We start from the raw sequence: 20,674 nt of genomic DNA, 5'->3' as shown, positions 1-20,674 counted from the left end.
TGTAAATTATCCCTAGTGTGTGTAGGATAGTGTTAGTGTGGGGGGATCGCTGGTCGACACGGACTCGGTGGGCCAAAGGGCCTGTTTCTGCGCTGTAAAACTAAAACTACCTCTGCGCCACTGTGCCGTCCCCTTGCTATTCATGATTGTACTTTAGATCTTTCATTTAATGTAGCAATGTTACAAAATTTTGAGATTTTAAAAATCAAGTCTGCAATTTATCCCATCAGATAAAGCATAAAAATAAGTTTAATTTGACACCTAATTCACTTTCATATCTCAAGTATTAAAAATGTTATGGCCATTTTCATACTCGGAAATGAGCATCTTGTTCCCTATTGATTTTCTATGGACATAACAAAAAAGCTGTGATCGTGAACAGTCAAAAGCCCATAACTTTCTTAAAAATTAAGAGAACTGAATGAAATTTTCAGTTATCATAGATTGAAGCATTCTGAAACAAATATAAAATAATCTTACTTGGATGACCTGAAATTAAAGCATATAATTAGTTAGTTACCTAATTGTAGCTAATTTCAGACTTCAATTACTAGATCTAAACATCTATCCATTTCTTAATAAATGATTAACATTTTTAAATAGCCTAAATGTCCAAATAATATTCACAAATAATTCACAATAAAACATGATTTTTAAATCTCATTTACATTAATTTATAGACCAAATGGAAGGAATTTAGTGTTCAATTGCTGTAAATAAATGCCCATTTAAATTAGCTTTCTAGTGGGGTCCTGTGAACGCGCTGGTTTAGAACGTTCACATTGCGGTAGATTTGTGCCCCAAATGCCGAGAAAAATACTGCGGGATATAATGGGCCCAAAATGAGCTGCTCGCAATATTAAACTTTGTATAAAGGGATCTTTAGAAGCCCAATTAATGTAAAAATATACAGCCTACCTTCAGCTATCTGCTTTATGAGACCCTGCGGTTGCTGGCGATCGCGGGTTTAGAGGTTGATTTTTAAACTACTATAACTATTATACGAGGCCTTTAAAACTAATAATAGCCTTTGCGACGGGGTCTTCCAGCGATTTTTCGTTAATAATTAACTAGGCTGAACATCTTCGATTTGAACAGCCTAGAGAAAATCGCGTTTTAAACCCGCCCCCCTCTAAACGGCGCCAAAATCGCGCACACCCGCAGCGGCAGATTTTCAACGACGCTTCAGGTAGGCTTTGCAACATACCTATTTAATGCTGAAGCAAAAGCAGTCTTAGTAATAACGTGAATATTATGCACAACAATGCTGTCAGGTTCTCACTGTAATCCTGGCATTAATCCTTCACTTACCTGCAGAGGTGGAGCTCGATAGCTTTGACATTGGCTGGGGCACATCCTTCATCCTTGTGATAAGTTTGTCAGAGAGCTGCAAAGACATAAATTTGTTAAAGCTGTAATATTCTGTTCATTAAACTTTCCTCAGAAACAATGCGACCAGCTGATCTGTTGCGCGGTAGGTGAATTGGAGTTAGTCCAGATCGTTACTAAAGCTGGAGTTGAGATGTGTTATCTTTATAGTTTGATGACCCGTGGTAACCGTGGTAATAGGGCTGCACAGTGGTGCAGCGGTACAGTTGCTGTCTCACAGTGGCATAGACCTGGGTTCGATCCTGACTACAAATGCTGTCTGCATGGAGTTGTACGTTCTCCCTGTGACCGCATGGGTTTTTTCTCCGGGTGCTCTGGTTTCCTCCAACACACCAAAGACGTGCAGGTTTATAGGTTAATTGGTGTTTGTAAATTATAAATGGTTCCGAGTGTGTAGGATAGTGCTAGTGTACAGGGTGATCGCTGGTCGGCGCGGATTTGGTGGGCCGAAGGGATTGTTTCCACACTGTATCTCTACAGTCTAAAGTAAAGATACAGCGTGGAAACAGGCCCGTCGGACCACTGAGTCTACCCCGACCAACAATCACCCATACACTAGTTCTATGCTACACACTGGGGACAACTTACTGACGCCAATTTACCTTCTGCCTCATTATTAGCACATTGAGTAACTCAGCGGGTCAGGCAGCATCTCTGGAGAACATGGGCAGGTGACGTTTAAAGTCAGAACTCGTCTTCAGACTGAATGTGGTTGGAGGGGAGAAAGCTGGGTGGGGGTGAGACAAAGCCTGGTTCACTGTCCCTACTCCACATCATCAGACTGTCCTTTTGTTTTCTCCACCTCTCCTCTATTCCTCAAAATATTTGATTTCTAACATTTCTTGATTCTGTGAAAGGTCATCGACCTTAAACAGTTTCCCTGTACGTCCCTCCACAGGAGCTGCCTGATCTGAATTTCTTCGTTAAAGTTTAAAGAACCCAACTTGGTGAATGAGATGTGTAAGAAGGAAGTGCAGATGTTGGACACAAAATGCTGGAGTATCTCAGCGGGTCAGGCAGCATCTCTGGAGAAAAGGAATAGGTAACGTTTTGAGTCGGGATCCTTCTTCAGACTGAGAGTCAGGGGGAGGGGAAAAAAGAGCCAGCACCGATGACCAAGGAAAAGTGGAGTCCACAATGGTCCATTGATGGCTGTGGAAGAGGTGATAACGAAGGGATATATGGATGCAAACAGTGGAACTGGCAGGATGGCTAGGGTGGGGGAGGAGTGGCGGAGGGAGAGGGAATGCAGGGGTTACTTGAAATTAGAGATCAAAATTCACACCGCTGGGTTGGAAGCTGCCCAAGCGAAATATGAGCTGCTATTCCTCTAATTTGCGTGTGGCCTCGTTTCACTGAACGCTTACGCTCAGATCGCCTTGGCCTACGCAATCTCCCGGTTGCCAAACATTTTAACACCTCTTCCCGTACTGACATTTCTGTCCTGGACCTCCTCCAATGTCAGAGTGAGGCCATCGTGGGCTCCACTTTTCCTTGGTCATCGGTACCGGCTCTGATTTGTTGTGAATGAGATGTTCAGTTAGACCATCTCATATATTAACAGACTATTCTGTTACTTTCACAATCACTCCAACCTGATCCTTTGTTAATGTTATTTAAAGTTCATTGCTGTTGACAGTTGTCAGGCAAAATCTACTTTGCGCTGTTGGTGGTGAGAATTTAATTGAACTACATGTTGTGCAGAAGTGTCCTTAAAAACTCAAACAAAAACCTTCAAAACACAAATGCCTAAATAAATGCCACTTTCTGCAAGTGCGTACGAACCTTGTCATTGCCTTTACTTTTATTGCACTTTCAGTTTTATTTCCCTTTTTCATTCTCTTGTTAGGATTATGTCTGGGTTTTGATTCAGTTGAAAGCTTTTGTCACTTTGAATAACAGATCTCTCTCCTATTAACTGGACTGTGGGCCTGAATAGTAATTAGACGCAAGAACTCGGGAGGCAATCTGTAATGACTGTACTCCATAAGACATAGGTGCAGAATTAGGCCATTCAGCCCATTTTACTCCACCTAGAATTGTGACTGATTCTTCTTTTCCCTGTCCCATATTCCATTGAATCATCAATGAAAGATACAGCATGGAAAAGGGTCTTTTGGCCCATCGACTCCACAACAACCATCGATCACCCATTCATATCAATTCTATATTATCCCACTTTCTCATCCACTCCCAACAAACTAGGGCTAATTATTTTAGTTAAGTTTATTATTGTCACGTGTACCGAAATACAGTGAAAAGCTTTTGTTTGCGTGCTATCTAGTCAAGGAAAAGATTATACATGAATACAATCAAGCCGTCTACAGAGCACAGATTAAGGATAAAAGGTACACAAAATTGCTGGAGGAACTCAGCGGGTGCAGCAGCATCTATGGAGCGAGGGAAATAGGCGACGTTTCGGGCCGAAACCCTTCTTAAGGATAAAAGGTACAACATTTAGTGCAAGATATAACATTGAAGTACAATAAAGTCTGATTAAGGAAGCTCAAAGGTTTCTAGCGGGGTAGATGAGAGGTCTGGACCACACTCTAGCTGATCAGAGGACTGTTCAGTTACCTGATAACAGCTGGGAAGTAACTGTCCCTGAATCTGGAGGTATGTGTTTCCACACTTCTGTACCTCGTAGACACAAAAAGCTGGAGTAACACAGCGTGACGGGTAGCATCTCTGGAGAGAAGGAATGGGTGACGTTTCGGGTCGAGACCCTTCTTCAGACTTCAGTTCCTTCCTACATATTTCTTCTGCACCTCTTGCCTGATGGGAGAGGGGGAGTGACCGACCGGGGTGAGACTGGTCCTTGATTATGCTGGTGGCCTTGCCTAGGCAACGTGAAGTGTAGATGGAGTCGATGGACGGGAGGTTGGTTTGTGTGATGGTCTGGCCTCCGCCCACGACTCTCTGCAATATCTTGCGGTCTTGGATGGAGCTGTTCCCAAACCGTGCTGTGATGCATCTCATTAAAAAGCTTTCTATGACACATCTGTAGAAGTTGGTGAGAAGTTGGGGACATGTCGAACTTCCTAAGTCTACAAACCCAAACTGGGGGTGGGTCCAAGATTGGCGGAGGAGTAACCACGGGTGATGGCCATCTAGGCCAGGGGTCTCCAAACTATGGCCCGCGGGCCACATCCGGCCCGCCACGAGATTTTATCCAGCCTGCAGTAAGCTCAGCGCAGGACGGAGTGTGTGACAGTTAGGCGTCGAGTCGATTCGAGTCGGGGAGCACGGCGGCATGGAGCTGCTCTTAGTGTTGTCAGACATCACAGGGCCGCCGTGAAGAAGGGTGCAATGGGGGGTGGGGGGGGGGGGTTGTTCGGTGGCAGTGGTCAGAATGGGTCGGCGGCGCATTATAATGTGCGATCGTTCCTCTTTGCCCCCTCTCTCTCTGCCCTCTCTTTCTCTGCCCTCTCTTTCTCTGCCCTCTCTCTCTCTCTGCCCTCTCTCTCTCTGCCCTTTCTCCCCTCTTCTCTCTGCCCTCTCTCACTCCCCTCTGTCTCTCTCCCCTCTCCCCCCACCTTTCCCTCTCTCCCCCTCTCCCTCCCCCTCTCCCCCCTCACCTCTCTCCCCCCTCTCCTCTATCTCGCTCCCCCCCATCCACTCTCTCTGCCTGCCCTCTCTCTCTCTTTCTGCCTCTCTTTCTGCCTCTCTCTCTCTCTCTGCCCTCTCTTTGTCTCTGCCCTCTCTTTGTCTCTGCCCTCTCTGCCTCTCTTTCTCTCTGCCCTCTCCCCTTTCTGCCCTCCCCCTCTCTCTCCCTCTGCCCTCTCTCTCTCTCCCCCCTCTCCTCTCTCTGTCTGCCCTCTCTCTCTCTCTCTCTCTCTCTCTCTCTCTCTCTCTCTCTCTCTCTGCCTCTCCCTCTCTGTCTCTGCCCTCTGGCTCTGCCCTCTGGCTCTGCCCTCTCACTCTGCCCTTTCTCTCTGCCCTCTCTGCCCCTCTCTATGCCCTTTCTGCCTCTCTCTGCCTCTCTGCCCCTCTTCCCCCTCTCTCATTGGTCCCTCTCTCTCCCCTCTCTCTCTCTGCCCTCTCTGCCTCTCTCTGTCTCTCTCTCTCTGTGCCCTATCTCTCTCTCTTTGTCTCTCTCTGCCCTCTCTGTCCATTCTCTCTCTCTGTCTTCTCTGTTCTCTGCCTCTCTCCCTCTCACTCTCTCTCTCGCTCTCTCTCTTGTTCTCGCTCTAGCTCGCTCTCTCTATCTCTATCTCTCTCTCTCTTTCATTAAATTTATAAAACTGACATTTCTTTATATTTGGCACAAAAATGTGCCAAATATAAAGTGTGGCCCTCATTTGAAAAGTTTGGAGGTCCCTGATTTAGGCTATTGAAGAATCAGTTTCACTTCATTACTTCATCTAACACTATTCCCCTCTGGTGACATTAATGTAATTTAACCACTCCTGAGATTATTTAGTTATTAATTGAATGGCCATGGTATCTGCTATCATCAATATTCTAGAAATTTATCTGTTTAACCCCATTTCCTTGTTCTCATAACTTTTATTCCAGCCAAACTCCACAAGAGATCTCCAGTCACTGGGTGATGCAGCATGGAAACAAGCCATTCGATCTACCACATCCACACCCTCCAATGCGGATCTGTCCATCCCAAATCTGTACTGGAACAACCAGATCGAAGTAATGGCCAAGAAAGCACACCAACAGCTCTACTTCCTTTGAAGGATTAGGAAGTTGGGCATGTCCCCAACAACTCCTACTAACTTCGGGATGCATCGCAGCCTGGTTTGGGAACAGCTCCATCCAAGACTGCATGAATTTGCAAAGAATTGTATCTACACGTCACGCTGCCTCAGCTTGGCCACCAGCATAATCAAGGACCAGTCTCACCCCGGTCAATCCCTCTTTTCTCCGCTCCCATCAGGCACAGATGTGTGAAAACGCACACCTCCAGACTCAGGGACGGTTTTTTCCCAGCTGTTGTCAGTTAACTAAACTATCCTATCACCAAATATAGAGAGATCCCAACTTACCATCAGCCTGATTTGAGACCATTAAATTATTTTTCATCAAACTTGACTGGACTTTATCTTGCACTGCTCATTATTCTTTTTATCCTGTACAGGTGCACAACCTTTTATCCGAAAGCCTTGGGACCAGACACTTTTCGTAATTCAGAATTTGTCGGTCTTCGGAATGGAAATTTTTTAGCGTAGATTTTAATGGCTGGCTCAGTGGTAGAGTGCTCGGCTCATATCCGCAAGGTCGCGAGTTTGCGCCTTGATCGCGGCAGTAAACTCGGTCGCGAGTTTGAGTCTTCAATGTAGTTTTTTCTTGCAGAATAAATGTTTGTATGAAATGCAGTGTAGGAGAGGTGTACTGACTGTGTGGGCAGAACTTTGGAAGTGATTGCCCACCAGTCTAAAAAGCCGCTGTGTCTCCCTGTCCCTGGGATAGCAGGGGGCGATCAAACAGCACAATAACCCCCCCCCCCCCCCCCTCCAACTCCAGAGGAATCCACTCCCCGATGGGCCGCTACGGCGACAAGTGGCAGTTCGCCCACAGCCCGAGCTGCGCCCCCTCATCCGCCACCCCAAGAACAAGACGTACCTTGCACACCATCAGCTTCTGCCCCTACGTGTTCCTCTGGAGTTGGAGCGGGGCTGGGCTGGAGTTGCTGCTGGCTGTGGGTCTCTGGGATCTCCGTGCTCGCAGTGGGCCTGGGGGTCGGTGTCCCGTTGGTCCTGACGTCTCCGGCCACCCCCCTGGACTGGAGCTGAGACTGGGAACTGTACCGCCCTTGCCCCCTCCCTCTGCAACTGCAAACAACCCCACTCTCCTGCAAGGGCGGTACAGTTCCCGGAGGATGGCAGGTGGCCGGAGATGTCAGGACCAACAGGAACCCGCTCCCCGATGGGCCCCTACGACGCCCCGAGCTGCGCCCCGTCATCCGCAACCCAGGTTCCTCTGTAGTTGGAGCGGGGCTGGGCTGGGCTGCTGTTGGCTGTGGGTCTCTGGGATCTCCGTGCTTGCAGTGGGCCTGGGGGTCGGTGTCCCGATGAGGGGGCGCAGCTCGGGGAACGGCTTCTGGTGGTCCTGACGTCTCCGGCCAGTTTGCAGTTTTCCTCTGGAGTTGGAACGGGGCTGGGCTGCTGCTGGCTGTGGGTCTCTGGGATCTCCGTGCTTGCAGTGGGCCTGGGGGTTGGTGTCCCGTTGGTCCTGACGTCTCCGGTGACTGACACTGTCCTGCTGCAATCACCGACGTGAAGACAGTGCAAAGCCCCCGCGCCGGTGCAATGGGCGGGGAGCTGGAGAGGGGAGGGAAGGGGTCACACACATGGCCGGGAAGCAGAGGGGTGTAGGTGGGGTGAAACTGAAGCGAGCGACAATCTGCTGCTGCCTGCCCGCTGAGTTAAAAAGTTCCCACGGTAGACTCACGAAACACAGTGTTTCGTGAGTCTACCGTGGGAACTTTTTAACTCAGCGGGCAGGCAGCAGCATATTGTCAATTATTAACCCTCCCGCACAATATACCCTCACCTTCTCTTTTATGAATGGGGATTTAGTTCCCCTTTCTTCGAGGACCGACCGGAGGTTCCGCTGTCACCTCTGCGGGCCGCCCTCGGTGAACGTTTTCAAGGACCTTTCTTCAAGGACCGAAAAAATGGCCGCTATTCGGAGGTTTTCGTTATTTGGATCTTCGGATAAAAGGTTGTGCACCTGTATCTGTATTCAGGTTTAATTGTAATCATGTATAGTCTTTCCACTGACTGGATAGCACACAACAAAAAAACCTTTTTGTTTATTATCGTCACGGTACACATGACAATAATAAACTAAACTAAACTAAATCCAGCTCCCAGCACAGGCCTTTATTAACTTGGACTTCGTTTTTACTTTTTATACGCTTAAAATAATCTGTTATGCCTTGGTTTTATCTTTGTCACTAGATTTCCCTCGTGTTTCATCTTCCCTTCTTTCATTATTTTTTTTATTCTGCTTAGTGGAGTCTGAATTTCATCCCATCCTTCGGGCTATTACTGATATTCACTTCCTTTCAACTTAATACTCTTTATAAAGGATGGCACAGTTGCACAGCAGTAGAGTTGCTGCCTCACTGCACCAGAGACCCGGGTTCAATCCTGTCTGTGTGGAGTTTGCACGTTCTCCCCATGACCGCGTGGGTTTTCTCCGGGTGCTCTAGTTTCCTCCCACACTCCAAAGACGTGCGGGTTTGTAGGTTAATTGGCTTCGGCAAATTGCCCCTCGCCACCCCTCACATCTTCCCAATTGCCCCCCAAGGAGACTCCCTCAAGGCACCCCCCCCTCATCCTCATGGCAACGGCCCCTTGGCAACAAGGTCCCTCCCCTCATTGGCATAGCCCCTCATTAACATGGCTCTTCCATGCCCCTTATTAGCATGACCCCTCCCCCTAATTAACATGGCCCCTCCCCTCATTCGCATATCCCCTTGTCAACGTGACCCTCATTAACATGATCCCTCCCCTTCATTGCCATGACACCGCCCCTCATTACCATGTCCCTCATTAACATGATCCCGCCCCTGATTAACGGCCCATTCCACACAAATATGACGTCTCCCCTCATTAGCATAGGCCCAATTACCACGCCTCCTCATTACCATGGCTCCTCCCCTAGTTGCCGTGTCTCCTCCTTCTCATTACCAAGGCCCCGCCCACTCGTCCACCTGACTCCGGCCCCCCCGCCAGGCCCCGCCCCGCCCCAGGCGCGCCCCCGCTCACCCGCAGCCCCTGCAACATGGTCACGCGCTCGTGCTCGTCCATGCCGAAAGAGACGCGCCGCGCGCTGCCGTTCGCCCCCATCCTCGCTCCGGCCTCCTGACGCCGCCCGGCAACCGCGCCCTCCTCCAATAGCGGCCCTCGGCGCTGCTTGGTGCCCGGAGACGCGACCGGCGTCGGCCTGCGCCTGCGCGCCGCCAAGGCCTGTGGGAGGTGTAGTCTCCTTGTCCTTCCGGTCGCTGGTGCGATTCCCCGGCCCGCCACGGGCGGCGCTGCGGCACCACTCCAACCCCAGTGGGGCCACAAACATGAGGTCAACAAAGCTCCCTCTCCCTTCCCCTCCCCTCCACCGACATTCCTTCCTCTGTTCACTAATCATAAATCTTTCATTATTTTATCTCACACCTTCTTCTTTAATCTTTTACCTTTGTTATAACCTATCAACGGTTCCCATTACCTTGCTTTCTCCTGCCCCGCCTCTCTCACAGATTTCTCACCACCCACCCAACTAGTCTGAAGAAGGTACACAAAATTGCTGGGGAAACTCAGCGGGTGCAGCAGCATCTATGGAGCGAAGGAAATAGGCGACGTTTCGGGCCGAAACCCTTCTTCAGACTGGTTTGGAAGAAGGGTCCCGACCCAAAACATCACCCATCCATGTTCCCAGAGATGCTGCCTGACCCGCTGAGTTTCTCCAGCACTTTGTGTCAACTTCCCCAAATCCATTTGCCGATAGTTTGCAATGTCTGGGCGATGTTCATTCTGCAATACCTTCCTGTTCTAAAGCTGAATGAGAATGCAGTGCTTTATTGTTCTATTGTCAGTGCATATGATGACAATTAAACTCTTAACTCTTGATGTTTAGATATATTTAATCGTTGACTCCAAACGATTGCAACACTGCCTTGTTCCACCAGGTGGAAGCCCTTACCCATATACACTGCGACTGCTCGACAGCGCTCTCTGCTGGAGCTGGGTGCTACTGCAGGATTTCCTAAACATTCAGCTGTGAGTGGCAGAGTATTTAAGTCAAGTTTATTGTCACATGCACAAATACTGCGAAGCACTCATTTGCAGCAGCCCCACAGACACATGCGCTCACATTATACAGCAGGATATAGGTCAGTTGCAGATGGGCGGCGCAGCAGTAGTTGCTGTCTTTTTGCACCAAAGACCCAGGTTCAATCCTGACTACGGGTGGTCTGTTTGTGACCTGCGTGGGTTTTCTCCAGGTGCTCCGGTTTCCTCCCACACGTACAGGTTTGTAGGTTAAGAGGCTTCTGTAAATGTTAAATCGTCCCTTGTGTGTGTAGTAGTGTTAATGTGCCGTGATCGCTGGTTGGCATGGTCTCGGTGGGCCGAAGGGCCTGTTTCGACACTGTACCTCTAAATTAAACTAAACATGTGAGCAGAGAAATGGCAGATAAGAGTTTAATACGAGGAAGTGTGACGTGTTGCACTTCGGGAGGTCGAATGTGAGGAGAAAGTATGTAGTTAATAGCAGCAATGTACAGAGGGATCTTGGAGTCCAAGTCCACAGCTCCCCTGAAAATGGCAACACAAGTAGATCAAGTAGACTTGCTTTTCATTGGTCAGTGCATTGAGTACAAGAGTCAGGAAGTCATGATGCAGCTTTGGAGGACCTAGGTCAGGCTGCATTTGGAGTATTGCATGCAGTTCTGGTCACTGCATTACAGGAAGAATGTGGAGAGGTTGCAGAAGAGGTTTACCAGAATACTGAAGATAGACACAAAAAGCTGGAGTAATTCAGCGGGACAGGCAGCATCTCTGGTGAGAAGGAATGGGTGACGTTTCGGGTCAAGACCCTTCTTCAGACTGATCTCCGCCTTTACCAGAATGGTGCCTGGATTGGAAAGTATTACCTGTAAGGAGAGGTTGGACAAACTCGGATTGTTTTTCTTTCTGGAATGTCAGAGGCTGAGGGAGGACCTGATGGAAGTATATAAAATTATAAGAGGAATAGATAGAGTAGACAGTCAAAACCTTTGTCCCCTATCATGGAAATGTCAAAGACCAGGGAACAAAGCTTTAAGGTGAGAGAGTAAAAAGGAGATTTGCGGGGCGTTTGTTTTCGGCACAAAGTGTAGTGGGTGCTTGGAAAAGGTGGAGGCAGATGCAGTAGTGGCGTTTAAGAAACCTTTGCAAAGACTTATAGATATGCAGGGAATGGAGGGATATGGATAAGAGTTGGTCTTGACATCATGTTCGGCACAGACACGAGGCCGAAGTGTCTGTTCCTGCGCTATACTGTGCTCTATGTAATACAGTTGACACCAGCGCTGTGATATGGGGGGAGGGGGGGGGAGGCGATAACCAAGGAAAGACTCCCCATTACGATTCTCCGTCAAGCATTTATTTACATTTTTACCCCACATAAATTCCGTCAGAGGTAATTTTATTCCATTCCATGCCTCAAATTTATGAATCTTGGAAGGGCAGATTTCTGTAACCTAGACAGCCATAACTCCAGACTTCCAGGGCTCTAACTCAAAGAACAAGGAGGTTCATTTGTGTCCTGACCAACATTTCTCCTAAAAACAACACTGATGTATAAAATCATGTGGGAAATACATAGGCTCCATGCACAGAATCTTTTACCCAAGGTGGTGAGTGCCTGGAATGTGCTGCCGGGGGTGGTGGTGGAGGCTGATACGATAGTGGTGTTTAAGAGACTGTTAGATAGACACATGGATATGCAGAGAATGGAGAATACAGGGAGATAAGGGTTGGTCATGCATTATGTTTGGCACAAAGTGGGCTGAAGGGCCTCTACCTGTGCTGTACATACTGGTTATACTGGGATGTATAAAATCGTAAGGGGAATGGATAGGATAAATGCACAGTCTTTTACCCAGAGTAGGGAAATCAAAAACCAGAGGACATCGGTTTAAGGCGAGAGGGGAATGACTTGTTAGGAACCTGAGGGGCAACTTTTTCCACGCAGAGCATAGCGGGTATATGAAACAAGCTGCCAGAGGAGATAGTTGAGGCGGGTACCATAACAGCACTTGAGACATTTGGAAAGGTATATGGATTGGAAAGGTTTAGAGGAATATGGACCAAATGTGGGCAGGTGGTGCTAGTGTGGATGGGGCTTCTTGTTTGGCATGGGCACGTTGGGCTGAAGGGCCTGTTTCCAGAGGGAAATTGGTCATTCTCACTTTCCTGCTTTACACAAGTTGCTGTTGGATTAAAATAGCTACTTGCTTTAGTTTCGTTTTTAAGTTTAGAGAACAGCGCAAAGCGAGGCACTTTGGCCCACCGAGTCCACACTGACCAGCATCACCCCGTACACTAGCACTACCTTACACACTAGGGACAGTTTACAATTTACAAAAGCCAATGATCCTACAAACCTGCACGTCTTTGGAGTGTGGGAGGAAACCGGAGCACCCGGGGAAAACCCACGCGGTCACGTGGCGATTATACAAACTCCGTACAGACAGCACCCGTAGTCGGGATCGAACCAGGGGTCTCCCGTTTCATCTGCACGCTGACATTTTGTGTTTCATACCCAAGAGTCCCTGGCTCCCCCTGTACGCCTTTGCAATCACTCTCCGCATAGATAACGCCTTTAAGGTTGGCTGCTGTGGGGTGCCCCCGGGACACAGAGGCGGTCGGGTGAGGAGAAGGACGTTGGGTTGTGGGCCGAGGGAGATGGAGTAGGCCCTGCAGCAGCCTGGAGCTTACCAAGATCACGAGCCACCCCAGTACATCGAGCATGTGGACCCGACTTTGCAACGTTTTGTAAATGGCGCCAAAAAATGGCGACTCATGCTTGTGTGAACGATGCAAAACGTATTCCACTGTGCAGTGCACACGACAATAAAGCACCATCGATCGACCCCTTGAATTGCCCTCACACATTCCCTTATTTACCAAATTTACACAGTCTCTCCCACCAACTCTTCCACAACTAAACAACGCTCCAAAATGTTTCACACCGCATAGCTCCAATAACAAAAAAAGGCAAAATGGGAAAAAAACTTAAAAATAAGTTTCTTTTTATTATTGAACACCCTCAATCCTTCAAAAAACAGCATCTGAGCTTGCCCTCGAGGATGTCGCGTTGGACACGGGAACCGTTCACCAATGTCGTCTGCGCCAATAAACTCCCCAGGAAACCCAGTGATGCGAGAAGAAAAGTCTGAATACTTTGTCGGGGGAGATTCACTCTCCTCTTTCTTCCATGGCCCAGCAGACAGACTGGAAACTTAAACTGTGCATGGATACGGGGCAGCGGAGTCCGAATGCGACTAATTTCTGGGGGAGAGGAGGAGAGGGTAAGAAGGCAAGGTTCCGCTTTCAAACTTTGCTCCCTGAAAGTTTCTTTTTGTGTGAGAGGCAGAGAAACCAACCCATCTCCTCCGGCCTGGAATAATACTGAAGACAACGGTACCCTGCTGGGAGGGTGCGGAATAGTCTGATGTTTGTGGGGAGAGAGGGGGGGAGGCACGTGGAGTGAAGTGTAAAACCAGCAAGGAGATGTGGTGCAGTGGGGGAGAGAAGGAGTGATGGGCTTGTCTGCAGAGGGAGAGCGGTGGGGTTTATACAACCCCTGTAGTCCGTGCATTTGGTGGCTGAGGTTTTGGGAGGTGGGAAGGGGAGGTGCAGCGTGGAGGGGGGGGGGGGGGAGTGTGAGTTGCCGCCGATCCATCTGCCCATCCCGCCCGCTCGCTCGCTCAAGCGTTCATCACTTTCCAGCGGTCACTGTCGACGCTGTTGATGCTGCCGACTGTCAGATCATCCAGGTAGGCAGCTGAGCCGTCGATCTGCGTGTTGGAGTAGGGGCCGGGCTCCGCCACCTCCTTCCTCGAGCCCGAGTGGGTCTGGGGGAGGTGAACATCCACGTCATCCGGCTCATCCACCTGTGACTTGTAGGAGAACAGGATCTTGGGCTCCGAGCTGCGGGAGACAAGGGGTGAGAGAAGACAACGACAGCCATTAGTGTCTCCCACACCGGGTGATAAACCAACTCGTTTCTCAGCCCCGCTGCTTAGTTTAGTTTATACGTTCATAAGTGATAGGAGAAGAATTAGGCCATTTGGCCCATCAAGTCTACTCTGCCATTCGGTCACGGCTGATCTATCTTACCCTCTCAAACCCATTCTCCTGCCTTCTCCCCATTACTCCTCACACCCATACGATGGGCCGAATGGCCTAATTCTTCTCCTTGAACATGTGACTCGTGGCATGAAGGGCCTGTTTCTGCGCTGTATCTCCAAACTAAACTAACTGAGCTGCATTGACCGAGGCAGTCACATGTACTCCCAACTTACCCAAAGAATCCTTTCAGGAATGTTACATACATCAGTGGAGCAAACAGGCTGAAGTACAGGAATGTTGTGATGTCCACACAGCTGTAACAGGAGGGAGGAGAATGTCACACAGTGTACATCAACCTCAGGTCGGTTCAGTCAACCAGTGTTAAACACACACGTACCCACAATGGAGTAATGAAATTCTTACTTGCTACAGCTTTACCGGCACATTAACACAGGTTCTGACCTCAACACCATTGATGGGATCTACAGGAGGTGCTGCCTCAAAAAGGCAGCCAGCTCAACACCATCAGAGACCCACACCAACCTGGCCATGCTCTCATTTTACCCCCGACACACTTACAGTGCAATAATAACAATAATAGTCTATGTAGTTCAGAGCTTATTTGGAGGTTGTAGTGTTTAATAGCCTGATGGCTGTAGGGAAGAAGCTGCTCCTGAACCTGGATGTTACAGTTTTCCGGCTCCTGTATCTTCTTCCCGACAGCCGGGACCCTTCTTCAGACTGGATTTGTTTTAAGCAATTCTGGGGCATAGAGAGAATGGTGCGAGAATGTTGGTAGCATGCCTCACAAACAGATGAAAGATCACTGATCAAAACGTTAACTCTGTTTCTCACTCCAGAGATGCTGCCTGACCTGCCGAGTGCTTTTAGCAGTTCCCTTGTCAGTTTGGGATACCCGGCATCTGCAGGGTTTCAACGGTTTCTTTATTGTCACCTTCACAGAGACACTGCATTGCTCGTTATTCATGAAACCCATCAGATCATCCTACACATGGGTACAATAGGTCATCTTTTCAGGCACTCTCACAGGGCGAGGGAGAGGAGGTCTTGGACCAATCACAGCTGCCGATCTTCCCCTTCACCTTCCACTGCTGCCACCTTCGAGCCTACATGCCATCTTGTGTGACACAGTGGTGCAGCTGCTGCCTTACAGTGCATTAGACCTGGGTTCGATCCTGACCCCAGGTACCATTCTGGACGTGGAATTTGCACGTTCTACCTGTGACCACGGGATTAGTTTAACGTGGCATCATGTTGGGCTCGGACACAGTGAGCCAAAGGGCCTGTTCTATGCGCCACTTTAAATTGATTCTCTTGTCACAGACGCTAGCAGACCATTGTAGCACTCTGTGGAGCTGCGAGACGTACTCCATTGTCTGGCCGAGTCCCTGTAGCAGCTCAGACACACACCTCACTCGATCCCACCGCAACGATGGCCCACACCTACCAGAGTCCCGCTATCACGTTGGAGCAGAGCAGCGCACTGCCGAGCCCCTGGATCAGGTTCAACACCGACAACGTCCCCGCATACACATAGAAGCTTTTCTTGGCTGCAGGGCGGGATAGAGATTAGAAATTAGAGCGGCACTGTAGCGCAGCAGTAGAGTTGCTGCCTCGCAGCGCCAGACACCCGGGTATGAACCTGACTACGGGTGCTGTCTGTACGGAGCTTGTACGAACTCCCTGTGACCGTGTGAGTTTTCATCAGGTGCTCCAGAGACGTACAGGTCTGTAGGTAAAAATTGTCCCTAGTGTATGGGATGATGTTGGTGTGTGGGACGATTGATGGTCGGTGCAGGGTCGGTGCAGGGTCGGTACAGGGTCGGTGCAGGGTCGGTGCAGGGTCGGTGCAGGGTCGGTGCAGGGTCGGTGCAGGGTCGGTGCAGGGTCGGTGCAGGGTCGGTAGGCGGAAGGCATTGTTTCTGTACTGTATCTCCAAAGTCTAATGTGTAAATAAGTAAAAACAAACCACACTTTCTTACAGACAAGAGGACGGAGCAGTTTCAACAATGACCAGGGATTCTAAAACTAGAGGACATGGGCTTAAGGTGAGAGGGGAATTATTTAAGAGGGACTTTACTTCTATTTTAAGAGGTAACTTTTTCACTCAGAGGGTAGCCTGTGTCTTAAAACAAGCTGCCAGAGGCAGATATGATTACGATATTCAAACGACATTGGCACAGGTATATGGAAAGAAAGGGTTTAGAGGGCTAGGGGCCAAATGGGACTAGCCCAATATGCCAAATTGATCGCATGGACAAGGTGGACCGAAGGGCCTGTTTCGGTGGTGTGCAGCTCTACTCTCTGACCAATAATGCATTATCAATGAGACAGTAGCTGTGTATAGAACCTGACTTACACAGCTTTTACAATCTGGAGATGCCTTCAGAATTACACTCTGGCAATGGAGGAGGCCCAGGACAGAAAGGTCAGTGTGGGAATGGTAAAGGAGTTAAAATGATTAGCAACCGGGAGATCCTGCAGGCATTGGCGGACCGAGCACAAATAAGTCACAAACACTGACTGGTAAAGTAGACGAGCGAGTGACATTACTCACAGGGCAAGGAGATTCTCTCCCGTAAAGGAGTTTTTGGAAGAATAACAATCGTCGAGTAAACCTGAAGAAGATGAGACACAATTAGAAAGGACTTTATAAACTACTCTCCTCCATTACGTGGTGGTCAACATTCAACACAACAACCTCAACATATCAAAAATGCCCCAAAGACTGCAACAATGTGATTGAACATGAACCAAACCAATGGCAAACATCACCTACCCATGTACTTTGTCAAAGAGGAACAAAGATAGAGGCATTCAATATTGCAGATGCTAGAATCTGGTTCAAAAACAAACTGCTGGAGGATCTCAGTGGGTCAGGCATCATCTGTGGAGTGTAATAGACACAAACTGCTGGAGGATCTCAGTGGGTCAGGCATCATCTGTGGAGTGTAATAGACACAAAGTGCTGGAGTGACTCAGTAGGTCAGGCAGCATCTCACACACCCTTCGACTCTTTAATGAATAGAAGGGTCTCGACCCAAAACGTCACCTATTCCTTCTCTCCAGACATGCTTCCTGTCCCACTGAGATACTCCAGCTTTTTGTGTCTATCTTCGACTCTTTAATGAATCTTGGTTTCCAGGCCCTCGTTCCATCACCTTTACTAATGTCTGCTCTACATCTCCACCCTCCACTCCACCAGGTAGGTTGTAAAGCCCTCAGATTCTTCCTCAACCGCGGATCCAGTCAATCTCCCTCTACGAACACACTCCTTCGCAAAGAGAGATGCGGAGGAAATGCATCGTCACCTATCCCAGAATGAATTGAGGATCAATGGTGTGATCTTCAAGGGTTAATGCTATGATGCAACTTGTCCAAGGGTCTCCAACCAAAAGATCTGTGGGCGGCAAATGATGCAGTGGTAGAGTTTGCTGCATAACAGCGCCAGAGACCCGGGTTGGATCCTGACTACGGGTGCTGTCTGTACGGAATTTGTACTGTCTTCTTGTGTACTGTCTCGTGTGGGTTTCCTCCGAATGCCCCAGTTTCCTCCCACACTCCAAAGACTTGCATGTTTGTAGGTCGATTGGCTTTGGTCAAAATGTTCAATTGTCCCTAGTGTGTAGGACAATGCTAGTTGATGATGTGGTCACTGGTCAGGCACTGACTCGGTGGGTCAAAGGGCCATTTTCCTCGCTGTATTTCTAAAGTCTATCATGTATCCATGTTCCCCAGAGATGCTCCAGAATCACTCCAGCACTTTGTTTCCTTCTTGGCTTCTGTAAAAAACTGTTAATTGGCCCTGTCGTATGGGCGCTGGTGTATGGGTGAATATTGGTCAGCGCGGACTCGGTGAGCTGAAGGGCCCGTTAGCATGCGGTATCTCTAAAGACTAAAGCAAACAAAACCGGAGGAAGCAACTGTGTATCTGGAGACACAAGAGGCCGCAGATGCTAGAATCTTGAGCAAAGTGGGAAAACGATGTATTGGATGTGGAGGCTGGTGGAGTGAAAGCCAGAGGAACTCCATCCTTGTTCCACAGTGGGGGTGAAGAGCGGAGGTGCGGACCACAGAGCAGACACGGGTGAGGGCTCCATCTACAACAGCAGTGAGACGGCACAGTGGTGCAGCGGTAGAGTTGCTGCCTTACAGTGCCAGAGACCAGGGTTCGATCCCGACTACAGCCTGTACGGAGTTTGCACGTTCTCCCTGTGATCACGTACAACGTATCACGTGACGACCTCCAGATGCGCCAGTTTCCTGCTTTGTAGGTTAATTGGCTTCTGTAAACTGTCCCTAGAATGTGGGATAGAACTAGTGTACGGGATGATTGTTGGTCGGTGTGGACCCAGTGGGCCAAAGAGCCCGTTTTCATGCTGAATATCTAAGCTAAACGAAAGCAGGGGTGGAAACCATGTTTACAGAAGAAATAAGACACCTTGGATGTCCAAGAGTGGAAAGCCTCATCTTCGCAGCGGATGTGGCAGAGAATTCAGCTGAGGACTCAAGTAGGGAGGAGAATTAGCAAGCTGAAAATCAACACTTGGATACGTACCAATGGAAACAAATTTGAAAAGCAAGGCGCTCTTACCAGAAAGAAGAAACACGAACTGGCTAGCCAGAAGTGACGACCTCCGTGACCATAGACATTGAAGTCCTCAGAAGACAGATGTGCATCAGGATACAAGATCTCCAGAGTTCCCTAGAAAAATGGATAACAAATGTGTATAGAAATGTTGATAAGACAAGCTATGGGAAATGTATAAAAAAAAGACACAAAGTGCTGGAGTAACTCAGCGGGTCAGGCCGTAATTATGGAGAGATAAATGTAGAAGGCGTGCGACAGGTTTGAACAGTTATGGAATGCGAGGCCTGAGGGAAGAAAGTAGCGGGGCAAGGTCATGGGAGACCAGATGGGGCACAGAGGAGGACTAGTTGGGGGATACCCAAAATTGGAGAACTCAATGTTCATTGCATTGGGTTGTAAGCTACCCAAGCGGACTATAAGGTGCTGATCCTCCAGTTTACTTCTGCCTGCACTCTGGCAATGGAGGAGGCCCAGGACAGAAAGGTCAATGTGAGAATGAGAAGGGTTAGCATCCGGGCGGTCCAGTAGGCCTTGGCGGACTGAGCGCAAGTGATCAACAAAATGGTCGCCGAGTCTATACCTGATCTCGCCAATGTACAGGAGGCCACATGTGGACATGGATGTGGACATTTATGTTCCTCATTCACCATTCTCCCTCTTATCTTCCCATGCAGGTTACTTTTATAACCTCGAAAGGAAGTCTTTAATTTATGAAGGAAAATGGAATACTGAAGTGGTGGACATGTTTGTGTACTCAATGCCCCCCAAGTTTGGCGGCACGGTGGCATGGCGGTAGAGTTGCTGCCTCACAGTGCCGAAGGTCCCGGTTCGATCCTGACTAAGGGTGGTGTATGTACGGTGTTTGTACATTTTCCCTCTGACTTTGTGTGTTTTCTTCAGGTGCTCCGGTTTCCTCCCACATCCCAAAAATGTGCAGAGTAGTTGGTTAATTGGCTTCGGTAAAATTGTAAATTCTCCCCAGTGTGTAGGATAGTGGTAGTGTACAAAACGATCACTGGTCGGCATGGACTCGGTGGGATGCAGGGCCTGTTTCCATGCTGTATCAGTAAAGTCTAAAGTTTAAAAGCGAGTGTGAAACCTGTGATATAATATTTAGACAGACCTGTGTTATCGAGTAAGCGAGGGCAAGTACAGTCGTTATACTCAACACCCGCTTGATGCTGGAGTTACTTTCAAGGTGCCCTAAATCCAGGGGAAACAAAACAAAGACTCAGTCAATATCATTACATTACAAAACGTCAAGATACTTAAAGTTGCTGCCTCATAGCGCCAGAGACCCGGGTTCAATCCTGACTACGGATGCTGTCTGTACGGAATTTATACGTTCTCTCTGTGACCGCGTGGGTTTTCTCCGTGTGCTCCGGTTTCCTCCCACACTCCAATAATGTACGGGCTTGTAGGTTAATTGGCTTTGGTAAAATTGTAAATTGTTCCTATTGTGCAGGATAGTGCTGGTGTACGGGGTGATCGCTGGTCGGCGCGGACTCGCGGGGCCGAAGGGCTTGCTTTCGCACTGTATCTAAACTAAACTAAACCACCAAACTGACACAAGTGCGTACTTACCAAAGGCCAGGCCGAGTATTACCACACTCAGCTCTGTCGCCAACAAAAAGAATCGCGATATCTCCCAAAGGATCTGCGAGGGAAATGTCAAAGAGAAACATCACTTTACACTGGAAACACAATAAAGTTCAGATGCTGGAATCTTGAGCAAAGAGTGCTGGAGGAACTCAGCAGATCAGGCAGCATCTGTGGAGGGAATGATGGACAGACGTTTTTTGCTCAGGATTAAAGAAGGGACCCGACCAGGAACCAGTGGGGCAACTTCTTTGCAGAGTGTGATGGGTATATGGAACGA

At 48.7% G+C, this 20,674-nt stretch overlaps 2 protein-coding genes across 3 annotated transcripts in view; both read right to left on the bottom strand.

Annotated features, from left to right (window-relative positions):
* chchd6 (coiled-coil-helix-coiled-coil-helix domain containing 6) overlaps nucleotides 1–10,118 on the bottom strand; it is a 331,439-nt gene extending 321,321 nt beyond the window's left edge. The window contains exons 1-3 of the mRNA XM_033037363.1: nucleotides 10,048–10,118; nucleotides 9,120–9,399; nucleotides 1,312–1,387 (exon numbers count right to left, since the gene is read on the bottom strand). Of these exons, the coding sequence (XP_032893254.1) occupies nucleotides 1,312–1,387; nucleotides 9,120–9,399; nucleotides 10,048–10,118 (427 nt within the window). The remainder of the gene's footprint in view (nucleotides 1–1,311; nucleotides 1,388–9,119; nucleotides 9,400–10,047) is intronic.
* A 3,006-nt stretch (nucleotides 10,119–13,124) lies between these two features.
* Nucleotides 13,125–20,674, bottom strand: part of tpra1 (transmembrane protein adipocyte associated 1) — a 37,243-nt gene continuing 29,693 nt past the window's right edge. For both annotated transcript variants that reach the window (XM_033036990.1, XM_033036991.1), the window contains 7 exons: nucleotides 20,380–20,452; nucleotides 19,919–19,998; nucleotides 18,799–18,909; nucleotides 16,762–16,822; nucleotides 15,652–15,754; nucleotides 14,417–14,497; nucleotides 13,125–14,042 (listed from right to left, as the gene is read on the bottom strand). In XM_033036990.1, coding sequence (XP_032892881.1) covers nucleotides 13,820–14,042; nucleotides 14,417–14,497; nucleotides 15,652–15,754; nucleotides 16,762–16,822; nucleotides 18,799–18,909; nucleotides 19,919–19,998; nucleotides 20,380–20,452 — 732 coding nt within the window. In that variant the 3' untranslated portion in view covers nucleotides 13,125–13,819. The remainder of the gene's footprint in view (nucleotides 14,043–14,416; nucleotides 14,498–15,651; nucleotides 15,755–16,761; nucleotides 16,823–18,798; nucleotides 18,910–19,918; nucleotides 19,999–20,379; nucleotides 20,453–20,674) is intronic.

Source organism: Amblyraja radiata, chromosome 18, assembly GCF_010909765.2.
Source record: "Amblyraja radiata isolate CabotCenter1 chromosome 18, sAmbRad1.1.pri, whole genome shotgun sequence".
Classification (NCBI taxonomy): Eukaryota; Metazoa; Chordata; class Chondrichthyes; order Rajiformes; family Rajidae; genus Amblyraja; species Amblyraja radiata.
Note: the sequence above shows the minus strand (reverse complement) of the source record. Positions and strands in the feature narration are given on the sequence as shown.